At 43.9% G+C, this 14,646-nt stretch overlaps 1 protein-coding gene across 1 annotated transcript; it reads left to right on the top strand.

The window, feature by feature from the left end:
* Nucleotides 1–3,608: 3,608 nt before the first annotated feature.
* On the top strand, nucleotides 3,609–13,231 carry MYOD1 (myogenic differentiation 1). The gene is made up of 3 exons (XM_068259726.1): nucleotides 3,609–4,164; nucleotides 6,984–7,062; nucleotides 10,064–13,231. The coding sequence occupies exons 1-3, from the start codon at nucleotides 3,640–3,642 to the stop codon at nucleotides 10,306–10,308; spliced, it is 849 nt and encodes a 282-aa protein (XP_068115827.1). The 5' UTR covers nucleotides 3,609–3,639; the 3' UTR covers nucleotides 10,309–13,231.
* The last annotated feature ends 1,415 nt before the right edge of the window (nucleotides 13,232–14,646 follow it).

The raw sequence follows: 14,646 nt of genomic DNA, 5'->3' as shown, positions 1-14,646 counted from the left end.
TTGAGGCTGGCAATGTGTTTTGTTGCTATGGAGAGGAGTGGAGGGACAACGATCCAGCGGACAACGGAGCAGCTTCAGTCAGTGGGGCTTGTAAAAAGCATTGCATGCAGTCATGCTTGGGCATTGGGGTTGTTAAAGGGGAACTGAAGTAAGAGGTATACGGAGGCTGCCATATTTATTTCCTTTTAAGCAATACCAGTTGCCTGGCTATCCTGCTGATCCTCTGCCTCTAATACTATTAGCCATAGCCCCTGAACAAGCATGCAGCAGATCAGGTGTTTCAGACTTTAAAGTCAGATCTGACAAGACTAGCTGCATGCTTTTTTCTGGTGTTATTCAGATACTACTGCAGAGAAATAGACCAGCATGGCTGCCAGGCAACTGGTATTGATTAAAAGGAAATAAATATGGCAGCCTCCCTATACCTCTTACTTCAGTTCCCCTTTAAATTAAAATTAGAAATAACATTTGCATCAATTGACCATCCATATTTAGGAAATAGTTGCCTATTGTTCTGTCATTTGATATGCAGGTCATGGCAGATTTGGGAAACTTTGAGAAGAAAAAATAAATAAAATAAATAAATATCTGAGATTTATGATGGACACATCTGATTTTCACGTTTGGGGGAATTTACAAATGAATCTAGAATAGGACGAGTGTATAATGGGCGATGCTTAGGGTGTCCTCCTCATTACACTGATCGTGTACAGAAGCAAAGTATCCATCATCCAACTTCCACGTCTATGACGTCACCTCGATGGACCTATGTCTTTTTTCAACCAAAATAACTATGTAACTATGTAACCTGGTCCGGTCCAATAACGTCATCATCAGCCTCTCTGTAGGAGACAGCATGAATTCTACGTCTACGAAATATTCAACTGACCTTCAGCAACATCTAGGCTCAAATGGACAAAAATAATAGACAGTCATAATATTTACACGAAAACTTTACATAACAGCACTTTGATAACGTAAATACATATACAAATAATATATCATCATGCTGATATTATTATCATCGTTATTATTACAGGTCTGTTGTGGGAGTTATTTACAAAACATTGCGATTGTTTATTAGCATTGTGTTTTTTTGTTCTTGTTATTACAGGTCTGTTGTGTGAGTTATTTACAAAAGATTATATAATTGTTTATTAGCATTGTTGTTTTTTGTTCTTGTTATTACAGGTCTGTTGTGTGTTATTGACAGAACATTATATAATTGTTTATTAGCATTGTTGTTTTTTGTTCTTGTTATTACAGGTCTGTTGTGTGTTATTTACAGAACATTATATAATTGTTTATTAGCATTGTTGTTTTTTGTTCTTGTTATTACAGGTCTGTTGTGTGTTATTTACAGAACATTATATAATTGTTTGTTAGCATTGTTGTTTTTTTTTTTTCTTGTTATTACAGGTCTGTTGTGTGTTATTTACAGAACATTATATAATTGTTTATTAGCATTGTTGTTTTTGTTCTTGTTATTACAGGTCTGTTGTGTGTTATTTACAGAATATTATATAACTGTTTATTAGCATTGTTGTTTTGTGTTCTTGTTATTACAGGTCTGTTGTGAGTTATTTACAAAACATTATATAATTGTTTATTAGCATTGTTGTTTATTGTTCTTGTTATTACAGGTCTGTTGTGTGAGTTATTTACAGAACATTATATAATTGTTTATTAGCATTGTTGTTTTTTGTTCTTGTTATTACAGGTCTGTTGTGTGAGCTATTTACAGAACATTATATTATTGTTTATTAGCATTGTTGTTTATTGTTCTTGTTATTACAGGTCTGTTGTGGGAGGTTTTTTTTTTCTTGTTTTTTTTTAACACACGAAATCCCTAAAATGTTTATCTCCGAGTTCATGCAAATTGTAACGCTAATATTATTTATTAGTATACAGCATGTAGAAAGCATTCTAGTGGACTATTTTTAAGGTGTATGAATTTGCAGAAAGTTAACATAAACTTCTGCATAATTCTGAAATCTTTGCCTCTTAATTGATCCATCCTAATTATGATTCATGTTTTGTTGGTTTTATTTTCAGTCTAATTATTATTATTGTTGTTATTACTGCTACTACAAGACGTGTGTTTTGTTTTTACACCGAATTAAAACAATATGTTTTTATTTATATGACGTTTGTGTGCTCTATTACACGCTGGTGATCTGTCAACTCTGTATGAAGCTGATAAATCAAAACTTTGCACTGTTATCGGCCGGTACTGGGCAGAGGAAGTTTTGGCAGTTTAGGGTCCAGGCGTGTCATAGGATTTTTCACTCGAGACTGTGTAAAAAGAAAGGATTAGAAGTCAACACAGAAAAGTAATAATAATAATAATAATAATAATAATAATAATAATAATAGTATTAATACAGCAATGAGAGCTGTGACACACTGACCTTTCTGCAACACCCGGCCAACATCCAATCCAGTCGGACAACTGTACAACACACTACACAACTCAATGCCGATAATAACAACCTAATATTCATACCACCAGTAGTAATAATAATATCAGAGGACACTGTAAAATCAAGCAGTTATTTGCAGATAATAAACTAGGGATGTATTATTATTATTGTGCCTAAATGAGGTGAAGAAAGGCATAGTAATACTATTCAATATAGAATATAATACACATAAAGGATTATTACACACAACCAAGAACACAACTCTGTACAAAAAAAAAAAATACAACATCTCTACACTGATAATGCCACACTGAACATTAATATCTGGCATGTTAATAATAACAATAATAATATAATACACAGGGACAAGTGACGATATATGCAGCAAATTAATATGCAGTCTTAGGTATCTGCCATACAAAATCATCCGATATACATCCAACAAATACACTAAATACTTCTTTTTTTGCATACTATAAACACATCAAGTATGTAAAGATAATAATTACATCTCCAATGCGTCCAGCCACCGAACAAATATATATATATATATATATATATATATATATATATATATATATATATATATATATATATATATATATATATATATATATATATATATATATATATATATATATATATATATATATATATATATATATTCAAGATAGGATCAGATGTACATCAGAACAAAAAACAGTTGTAAAAAAGTTACATCTCCATTGTGTCCGGTCACAAAACAAAGAGGCAGTAGTAGTTGTAGAGCAGGAACATTACATAAATATGTGTATCGATGTATATTATATCGATGTGTATTATTGTATCGATGTGTGTGTAATCTGCCCATGCACACGTGTTTGTATGTATGAGGCAAGTATGCATGCACATGTCTCTGTGTATAGAAGTATGTATAGTATTATATAATATATATGTGGAGTGCAAGCATATCCCCCTTCCCCCAGCATGTCTCCCCCTTTCTGGCTTGTCTCCCATCCCCCCCAGTACCCCGGTGCTCTGGGGGTCCCCCCTCCCCCTCCGGTGATGACTGGCACCTTCCATGCTTCGTCTTCTCTTCTCCTCCACTTTGTGGAAAGTTTTGTGGACTTCTTCACCAATCAGAGGGGCAGGGCGGACCCCGGGGTGGGCACTGGCAGCCCCCTATATAGAGACAGGTGTCCTAGCAAATGCAGCATATTTGTTGTGAACAGCTGGCATGGAGCTGCTGGCGCCCCCTGTAGACATGGACGCCTCTCTGTACGATCTGTATGAGGATCCGTCGTGCGGCTTCAGCTCGGCCGATCTGAGCTTCCTGGAGGAGCTGGAGCCGCGGCTGGTGCACGTCACCCTGCTGAAGCCGGAGGATCCCGTGCTGGTGACAGAGGAGGAGCACGTGCGGGCGCCCAGCGGGCACCACCAGGCGGGGCGCTGCCTGCTCTGGGCATGCAAAGCCTGCAAGAGGAAAACCACCAACGCCGACCGCAGGAAGGCAGCAACCATGCGAGAGCGTCGGCGGCTCAGCAAAGTCAACGATGCCTTTGAGACCCTCAAGAGGTGCACCAGTGCCAACCCCAACCAGAGGCTGCCCAAGGTGGAGATCCTAAGGAATGCCATCCAGTACATCGAGAGCCTGCAGAGTCTGCTCCGGGATCAAGAGGAACCCGGCTACTATACTCAGCTGGACTCCTACAGCGGGGACTCTGATGCCTCTAGCCCGAGGTCCAACTGCTCCGATGGCATGGTGAGTCATCATAGGTCACTTTCATAACAGGTGTTCTATCAAAATACAGCTACCCATACAATTTGTTCTACCCCTTCCTAAAGACTATCCTTCCCTTTTAAGCCTGGTGCACACATAATTATTTTTGATCATACTACATGGAGATGGTAAAATTGGTTAGTGATTGGCCAATCCAAACTGAAAGTGTGTACCAGGCTTAGGTTTATGCTGGGTACACACGATCTTTTCTGCTCCATTTGCCACCCGATTGTTTTTTCAGCTAGATTCTCTTATCTTCCGATCGTTTTCTTATCTTTTTCCATTCACTTCTATGAGAAATCGAGTCAAAAAACGATCGGAAGGAATATTGGACATGACGGAAATGATCTATCGAACCCATCTATCGGGGTAAAAATGTATGGTGTATTCCCAGCATTACCCCTTCCTCATGGCTAATCCAAACCTCTCAACCCCTTACTAATGCCTAACCCTAACCTCCCTACTTAAAGTTAAGCCCTACCTGATGCCTAACCTTCACCTACTACCTTAACTTTAACCCTTCTTGACACTAGCAAATGAAAGGTAACCTCTCCTTATCCTGTAAGCACTCTCTGTGTCTGTACTCTCTGTCCCCAAATTCGACTACCTGATCTGATCATCTGTAACAGATAGGAATTGATGTAGAGCATGGAGATACAGTGGAAATACACTGTTTATATACTGCATGCTTACTAGCCAAATGCTGGCAATACACGGTTCGTTTGAAATTATCAATCGAGCCGCTGATGGCTCGATTGATCATTTCCGACCTGTCCGATACCCCACCGGATCGATTCCGCGCTCGATACCGGCGTGGAGAACAAAAGAATAAATGTACGGGAGATAAGAAATGCCCGCGGGGACGAGCGGGAATCGATCCGGGCGGCCGCGGTGATGAGCAGGGACGCTCTGGCATCGAGCCGCTGGCTCGATTCCGGCGCATAATCGACTCGTGTATTCCCAGCATTATGCCTGGTACACATGATGCAATTTTCCCATCAGATTGACGGTCAAATCGATTACTTTCAACAGGTCCAATATGATTTCTAATAGTTTTTTTCTAATCGATTTTCTGATCACTTCTATACAAAATCGATCTGAAAAATTGTCAGAAATCAGGTTGGACCTGTTGGAAATAATCAGTTTGACGGTCAATCAGACAAGAAATTGCATTGTGTGTACCAGGTATGAGCAGGAATTGACAGAAAAAAATTATGGGAAATGAACACAGTATTTATGTATTGGATGCGGGTACAATGTGGCATCATTGGAGGAGAAATCATAGAGTAAAGGTACAGGAGACATCATAAGAGTGAAGGAAAATTATAGGGTGAGGGTACAGGTCCAGGAGAAATTATAGGGTGAGGGTACAGGTCCAGGAGAAATTATAGGGTGAGGGTACAGGTACAGGAGAAATTATAGGGTGAGGGTACAGGTACAGGAGAAATTATAGGGTGAAGGTACAGCTACAGGAGAGACCATAGCATTATGGTACAGGAGGAATCACAGAGTGAAGGTATGGGAAACATTACCAGTGCGGTCATGGGGGCTTCATGCATGGGGTACAAGTATGGTGAGGTCTAATGGCGTGTGGGCATAATAAGGCATCTTGGTGCAAAGATAAGAGGTTGCATGAGATATCATTGATTGAAGCATGATGAAACATCGTGGGTTTCCGGCATTTGAGGCCTTATTCATAAGTCACAAGCAAGATGAGGGTTCATGAGATTCTGATATGGGAGTCATAGTGAGTGAGGCATCATGGGTTGCAAGTATGGAAGACATCATAAGGTGTAGACATGGTAGGGCTTCATAGGGTGCAAGCAGGTGAGACATCAAGTGCATTGGAGACATGGAAGACATTGTAGGATCCAGATATGGAAGGCATCATGAAATGTGGGCATGAGAAGCTTCGTAAGGTGCAGATAGGGGAGGCAAGGTGAGGCTTGGGCATAGGAGGCATCATAGGGTGCAGTAATGGGAATTTACATGAGGTATATTTTATGGTGTCCAGGAACATAAAGCTTCTTAGTGTGGAGATGGGCAGAGTAGGCTTAGGGCTCATGGTGGGCAGGTGAGGCAGTAGGGAATGCTGGATGGAGGATGGGAGGTTGAAGATCACATAATGAGGCATTGTAGGGCTCGTGGCGGGCAGGTGAGGCAGTATGGAAAGCTGGATGGAGGATGGGAGGTTGAAGATCACATAGTGAGGCATTATGGGGTGCAGATATGGGAGGCTGACGTATGAGGCTTTATGGGAAGGAGATATTGGAACGTAAGGCATGAGAAGAATTTGCTGGTGAGGCACCAGGGTGGCTGGTGGACTGGGTGATGACGCATAAGGTTTCATGGTATGAATGACAAGGAGGCTCTGTGGAAAGCTACAGGGAACATGGTGTGAGCTATGACACAGAAGGCCAAGATTAGTTAGTTAGCATTAGTAATAATAATAAGAATAGGCATGATGTTTCTCCTGCTTGTTCTGTTGGAACCATGGGGATATTTCGGTGATGATACATAATCAGCAGCCCCATGGTCAGTTCTAATCTTTTGCATTGTTGGGCATATGGGCACCCTCTACCCCTATCCAGAGTCTGCTCTCTCTCACTGCCAGAGGGATATTGAGGGCAATCCGATGACTTCAGTGAGGAGCGTTTGGGTGCCCGATAGTCAGAATATTGAGAGACGCTATGCTGTTTGCTAAGTTGGTGTAATTTCAGGGGAAGGAAGATCAGGGAATGAGGGGGTTAGAGGTGTTTCTATTGGAGTCACAGTCTGACCAGTGTGCTGCTTGTTTACAGACAGACTACTCAGGACCTTCATGTGTCAGCCGCAGGAGAAATGCTTATGATGGCAACTACTACTCCGACACCACCAATGGTGAGTCAGTGTATCTGTATGTCTGTCTGTCTGTCTGTCTGTCTGTCTGTCTATCTATCTATCTATCTATCTATCTATATTTTCATCTTTCTCTCTATCCATCTCTGCCTATCTATCTATATCTCTATCTATCTATATCTCTATCTATCTATCTATCTATCTATCTATCTATCTATCTATCTATCTATCTATCTATCCATCCATCCATCCATCCATCCATCCATCCATCCTGTCTATCTATCAGTCTATCCATCCATCCTGTCTATCTATCAGTCTATCCATCCATCCATCCATTTGCCCATCCATCCATCCACCCATCCATCCATCCTGTCTGTCTATCCGTCCGTCCGTCCATCCACCCACCAATCCATCCAAATCCAGTCACCCATCCACCAACCAATCCATCCATCCAGCCAAATTGAACCCACCCACCATCCATCCATCCTACTACCCACCCACGCTCCCATCCATCCATCCATCCATCCATCCATCCATCCACAAACCAATCCATCCACCTACCCATCCATCCATCTATCCATCCTAACTGTCTGTCTGTCTACCTGTCCGTCCGCCCATTCATCCATCAATCCACCAACCCACCCATCCATCCAAACTGTCTGTCTGTCTACCTGTCCATCCGCCCATCCATCCATCCATCCACCAACCCACCCATCCATCCATCCATCCATCCATCCATCCATCCATCCATCCATCCATCCATCCATCCATCCATCCATCTATCTATCCATCCAAACTGTCTGTCTGTCTACCTGTCCATCCGCCCATCCATCCATCCATCCATCCACCAACCCACCCTTCCATCCAAACACATCCCTCCATCCAAACACATCCCTCCATCCAAACCGAACACCCATCTGTCTGTCTGTCTATCCATCTATATATCCATCCATCCATCCATCCAATCCATCCAATCCATCCTTCTATCTATCTATCTATCTATCTATCTATCTATCTATCTATCTATCTATCTATCTATCTCTCTCTCTCTCTCTGTCTGTCTGTCTGTCTGTCTGTCTGTCTGTCTGTCTGTCTGTCTGTCTGTCTATCTATCTATCTATCTATCTATCTATCTATCTATCCATAACTATCTACCCACTTCATACCTATGAATTTTGTTTTCATAAATGCCTTGACTTACCCACACAGCAATGCCACAAATAAAATAAAAGTGTGTCAGGTAGTGTTAGCAGTGATATGCGGTGGGCGTAGCATTGCCTAGCCAATGCAGTAGCCCCGCAATACTCTTTTAGAATATTGGACAATGAAGCTATTTTTTAAACCATAGCTTGGCCCTTGTGTTTCATTGTAGCGGCTCAACCTCTGCATTCACTAGAGGAATTAGCACATTACTATACTTTTATTTTAATGTAGTAAAAGAGTTATGTTTTCTCTTGAGTATCACCTGATATAGGTGTTTCCATACAGTGGCGAAAGGCCTGCAGTCGGCACAACTTCTACTCCGAAATACTTTTCTTTAAATATCAGAGAACATTAAAAAAAAAAAGTCTTTAAAAAGAATTGTACTTTGACCTGCAACGGCTGTGAGTGTAACAGTACTAAGCCGTCAATTATGTCAAGCAGTAGCTCACAATACTTTTATTCCTGTGTTAGTTAAAAGAAAATACAGTTTTTGTAAATACAGGCTGATGTGTTAGCATGAACTCCCCCATTCCTTATTGCTTTCCTCTCTCTCTCTCTCTCTCTCTCTCTCTCTCTCTCTCTCTCTCTCTGGCCCTCTCTCTGGCCCTCTCTCTCTCTCTCTCTCTCTCTCTCTCTCTCTCTCTCTCTCTCTCTCTCTCTCTCTCTCTCTCTCTGTCTCCCTGCTTCCTTCTCTTTCCCACTCCGACATTCCCTTCCTCGCAGTCTCTCCTTTTCTCCCTCCCATGTTTTTTGTCATTCTCTCCCTCTTTATCCTACTCTCTCTCTCTCTCTCTCTCTCTCTCTCTCTCTCTCTCTCTCTCTCTCTCTCTCTCTCTCTCTCTCTCTCTCTCTCTCGCATCATCCTACTCCCTCTCTCTCTCTCTCTTTCTGTTTTCATTTTTGTCATTCAGTCCCTCTCAGTCATCCCTTTTGTAGATCTCTCTCTCTCTTTTTCCTCTCCGATTTTCCTCTCACTTCTTCTCTATCCTCCTGTGTTTCTCTTTCTAGTTCTCTCTCTCTTTCTGAGTCTATCTGTCTGTCACCCAGGGCAGCACTACCATATAGGCAAAGGAGCCCAGGACCCCCGAGCGCTGGTGCACCCCTCCCCGCCAGGGCTTCTCCTGAATTATGCTCCCCAAGGCCCCTGCAAAGTTTTATTAACATAGCATCTCACCTGTCCCGGCACTGCTCCAGCCGTTCTTCCTGTCTTTATCCCTGCTGGCTGCCTTTTCTTCAGGACCTGTTGTAAGTCATTACGCAATAACATGCAGCGGATCTTTGAGAAGAGGCACCCATGCAAGGATAAAGACAAGAGCACATGGACTGGAGCAGCAGGCCGGAACAGGTGAGTTCAACATGCTGACAAAAACTGTGCAGGGGTCCCGGAGAGCATAGCAAAGTCGAGGGGGGGAAGATTGGAGGGGACAGCGGGTTTGGGGTTCCTTTGGGGGTTAACATGTTCTGGGGGAGGGAGACGCAGGGGTTCCCCTAGCTTAATTTTGCCCCAAGGCCCCTGTGTGGCTTGATTTGGCCCGGCTGTCACTCCCTCTCACCTACCTGGCCACCACTGAACTCCAATATTTTCTCTCTTTATCCTTCTGTTTACCTGGCTTCTGTGTTTGACAAGCCCAGCATCTAAGGTCATAAAGAGCTGGGCACAGAGACCACTGGCCTGTCATGGGGGGAGATACAACGGCCACTTGGGTTTCGGCCCCTGTGAGGCCAGGGTACACATGATGATGTTTTGATATCACCCTGCATTGTTTGAGGGAATTGTTCAGATGATGTGATTGGTCGCATTTGGGGACCTTTCACTGACATGCTATCTCCTCCCTTACAGATACGAGAGCTGGAAAGAATTCTGTCGTCTCTAGTTTAGACTGCCTGTCCAGCATCGTGGAGAGAATTTCTACAGAGACACCCGGCTCAGCCATGCTGCCGTCTGTGGAAAGCGGATCTGAAGGCAGCCCTTGCTCACCGCTGCAGGGGGAAACACTGAGTGAGGGGGGCATGAGCATACCTTCCCCTATTACCTGCACACAGATCCCCCAAGACAGCAGCAATTCCATCTACCAGGTCTTATAAACTGAAGGCCCTGGAGTATTGATGTTCTATCTCCCCCGTGGCCTCTAATGGCCCATGTTGGCTTCCGATTGGCTCATCCATTGCTGTATTCATTTCCAGTGTTATTTATTTCCATTTATTGCCAGCCATGAGTCCCTATAGAGATGTCTGTCCTGTCCACACAAGGTATTATTTTTTGGTGAAGCACCATAGATGAAGGTTCTTCCCACATTCTGGATGTCAGTTGTTCATTTAACAGCTTATGAGCTAGTGTGAAGCATGGAATTATGGGGTGGAGGGATATTTGCCCCTCTGTGTTTATACTCCGTCTATAGCTGTAGCATGAAGTATTATGGGAAGTGACGCTTGCCCCTTCTCATACTCAACCTATAGATGGTAGACTGGGGTATCCTGGAGAATGATGTTGACTCCTAAGTATACTCGATGTATCTCTGGCAGTTATGGTGTGTAGTGGAGCCAATTCCTCCTTTCTTGTACTTGGCCTAGAGATGCCACCACAAGTCCTGCTGGGTAATGATGATGTCTCCTCCATATACTTTGTCTGGAGCTGGCAGTCTTAGGTATTTTGTGTATTTAGGACCTTATTTACGGCCAGTCTGAAGCTTTCCGCTGCTATAGAGCCATGTTCACCCCTGCTTATAATTGCCCTATAGCTGCCTACATGTAGTGTGCTGTGGAGTGAAATTTACGCACTACTCGTATTCCACCTGGAGTTACTAGCCTAAGGCATGTTGGCATAGTGACATTTTCCCCTGTTGATTCCTAGTCCACCTTTGATAGCAGTTGGAGAGGGATGTTCATGCCTACTTATTATTGGCTTACAGCTACCAGCCTAAGGATGACATTCGCCCCTCAGTCCTTGAGATACGTTGAGGAGTTACATTTTTTCCCAGTTTATCCTCAGCCCATTGCTGCCATTCTGAGCATTTTTACGGGATGATGTTCCCCTAAGTGTCTTTTACTGCTAGCATGTTGTGGAGTGACATTTCACCAAGTTTATTGCCCGTCCATGGCTGCCAGCCTGAGATACTTTAGGGAGTGAGGTTTTCCATTATTTATCCTTGGCCACTAGTTGCCAGATATAGGAATGTTGGAGGAGGGACATTTCACCTAATGTATTCTCAATCCATAGCTCGCTGCCAGCCTTCTGTACTTAAGGGAGTGACATTTTCCCCTACTTATACCCAGCCCATAGCTGCCAGCCTGAGGTATGATGAGGAGTGATGTATGCCCTTACTTATATCCAGCCCATAGCTGCCAGCCTGAGGTATGATGAGGAGTGATGTTTGCCCCCTACTTATACCCAGCCCATAGTTGCCAGCCTGAGGTATGATGGGAAGTGGTGTTTGCCCCCTTCTTATACCCAGCCCATAGCTGCCAGCCTGAGGTATGATGAGGAGTGATGTATGCCCTTACTTATACCCAGCCCATAGCTGCCAGCCTGCGGTATGATGAGGAGTGATGTTTGCCACCTACTTATACCCAGCCCATAGTTGCCAGCCTGAGGTATGATGGGAAGTGGTGTTTGCCCCCTACTTATACCCAGCCCATAGCTGCCAGCCTGAGGTATGATGAGGAGTGATGTATGTCCTTACTTATACCCAGCCCATAGCTGCCAGCCTGAGGTATGATGAGAAGTGATGTATGCCCTTACTTATACCCAGCCCATAGATGCCAGCCTGAGGTATGATGAGGAGTGATGTTTGCCCCCTACTTATACCCAGCCCATAGTTGCCAGCCTGAGGTATGATGAGGAGTGATGTTTGCCCCCTACTTATACCCAGCCCATAGTTGCCAGCCTGAGGTATGATGGGAAGTGGTGTTTGCCCCCTTCTTATACCCAGCCCATAGCTGCCAGCCTGAGGTATGATGAGGAGTGATGTATGCCCTTACTTATACCCAGCCCATAGCTTCCAGCCTGCGGTATGATGAGGAGTGATGTTTGCCCCCTACTTATACCCAGCCCATAGCTGCCAGCCTGAGGTATGATGAGGAGTGATGTTTGCCCCCTACTTATACCCAGCCCATAGCTGCCAGCCTGAGGTATGATGAGGAGTGATGCATGCCCTTACTTATACCCAGCCCATAGCTGCCAGCCTGCGGTATGATGAGGAGTGATGTTTGCCCCCTACTTATACCCAGCCCATAGCTGCCAGCCTGAGGTATGATGAGGAGTGATGTATGCCCTTACTTATACCCAGCCCATAGCTGCCAGCCTGAGGTATGATGAGGAGTGATGTATGCCCCCTACTTATACGCAGCCCATAGCTGCCAGCCTGAGGTATGATGGGAAGTGATGTTTGCCCCCTACTTATACCCAGCCCATAGCTGTCAGCCTGCGGTATGATGAGGAGTTATATATGCCCACTACTTATACCCAGTTCATAGCTGCCAGCCTGAGGTATGATGAGGAGCGATGTTTGCCTCCTACTTATACCCAGCCCACAGCTACCAGCTTGAGGTATGAGGAGTGATGTTTGCCCCCTACTTATACCCAGCCTATACCTGCCACTGCCAGCCTGAGGTATGATGGGGAGTGATGTTTTCCCCCTACTTATACCCAGCCCATAGCTGCCAGCCTGAGGTATGAGGAATGATGGTTCTACCCTACTTATACCCAGCCCATAGTTGCCAGCCTGAGGTATGATGGGGCGTGATGTTTGCCCCTTTCTTATACTTGGCCCATAGCTGCCACACTGCACCTCTCCCGGGACAGTCTCTGGACTAACAAAGGACGTTTGTGGACCACTTTTGTAAGATATTTTTTTATATATTATTGTAAATAAGAGTCGTCCCTGAAAAGGGTAAGCTATTTAATATTTGTTCGTTGTGTTGTGCCAAATGCTAAATTTATATATTTATACGGTTTGAATGCCAAAGATGACTTCCATAGTATTCTAAATAAAGAATCCTATTTATAAAACTGTGGCCGTTTGTCATTCTGTGTCACTAGAAACAGCTGGAACCTGACCTTGGGGGAGGGAAGGGGGGTCTTCAAACTGCACATAGCCACCTTTTCCAGAAAGTCTGTGCTAAGCTGTTATTTTTTTCTGTCAACTGGGCAAGTGCAGACAAGCCAATCACATTACAGTTTACTGATCAGCCACTAAGAGGTCACTTCTGACTGGCTGTTCTGGATTATTATACGTACTTAGTAAACCTTTTTCTGTTAACATATTTGGTAACATATACCATAGGCAAATCTTTACATTCTGTCTCTGTAGTAGGTAATGTCTCTGCACTAACACATTGTGTTCAGTAGGACGCATTGCTTCCAATGTACTAACACTGGCAGCTAATCAGCATGTCATGTATTCAGGAGGGCCACCACTGACAAATTGGGGGATGTCCACCATACCATGAGATGAGAACAATTCCTAATACCAATAACACCTAGGGACAACCGGTATATGTTGTGTTCAGGACAACACACTACTTCCCATTTACTGACGCGTGAGGATACCCAGAATGCCATGTGCTCAGGACAACACACTACTTACCATTTACTGACACTTGGGGATACCCAGCATGCCATGTGTTCAGGACACCACACAAAACTTTCAATTTACTGACGCTTAGGGATACCCAGCATGCCTTGTGTTCAGGAGGACAACACACTACTTTTCATTTACTGATGCTTGGGGATACCCAGCATGCTATGTGCTCAGGACAACACACTACTTCCCATTTATTGACGCTTGGGGATACCCAGCATGCCATGTGTTAAGGACAACACACTACTTACCATTTACTGATGCTTGGGGATACCCACATGTGTTGTGTTCAGGACAACACACTACTTCCCATTTACTGACGCTTGGGGATACCCAGCATGCCATGTGTTCAGGACAACACACTACTTACCATTTACTGACGCTTAGGGATACCCAGCATGCCTTGTGTTCAGGACAACACACTACTTCCCATTTACTAACGCTTGGGCATACCCATCATGCCATGTGCTCAGGACAACACACTGCTTTCCATTTACTGACGCTTCGAGATACCCACCTTACGTTTAGAACAACACAATACTTTTTATTTACTGACACTTCGGGATACCAAGCATGTCGTGTTCAGGACAACACACTACTTTCCATTTACTGACGCTTGGGGATACCCAGCATGCTCTGTGTTCAGGACAACACACTTCTTCCCTTATACTGACACTTGGGGATACCCAGCATACCATGTGTTCAGGAAAACACACGCTTGGGGATAACTAGCATGTCATGTGTTTACACACTGGACTGAGGGAGTGCAGGAAGGGGGTGTGCAATGAAATGCGACTGGATCGGCAGGTTGTTTATTATCTCAGGGACACCCTGTGTTATGCAT

Source organism: Hyperolius riggenbachi, chromosome 11 (genome assembly GCF_040937935.1).
Source record: "Hyperolius riggenbachi isolate aHypRig1 chromosome 11, aHypRig1.pri, whole genome shotgun sequence".
Classification (NCBI taxonomy): domain Eukaryota; kingdom Metazoa; phylum Chordata; class Amphibia; order Anura; family Hyperoliidae; genus Hyperolius; species Hyperolius riggenbachi.
The sequence above is the reverse complement of the archived record's forward strand: the minus strand, read 5'-3'. Positions and strand labels throughout refer to the sequence as shown.

Bases quoted from the DNA above. Each gene is read 5' to 3' on its own strand.
- MYOD1 (XM_068259726.1), top strand. From the start codon at position 3,640: ATGGAGCTGCTGGCGCCCCCTGTAGACATGGACGCCTCTCTGTACGAT. The intron at 4,165-6,983 runs GTGAGTCATCAT...GCTTGTTTACAG, and splicing joins CCAACTGCTCCGATGGCATG to ACAGACTACTCAGGACCTTC. The intron at 7,063-10,063 runs GTGAGTCAGTGT...CCTCCCTTACAG, and splicing joins CTACTCCGACACCACCAATG to ATACGAGAGCTGGAAAGAAT.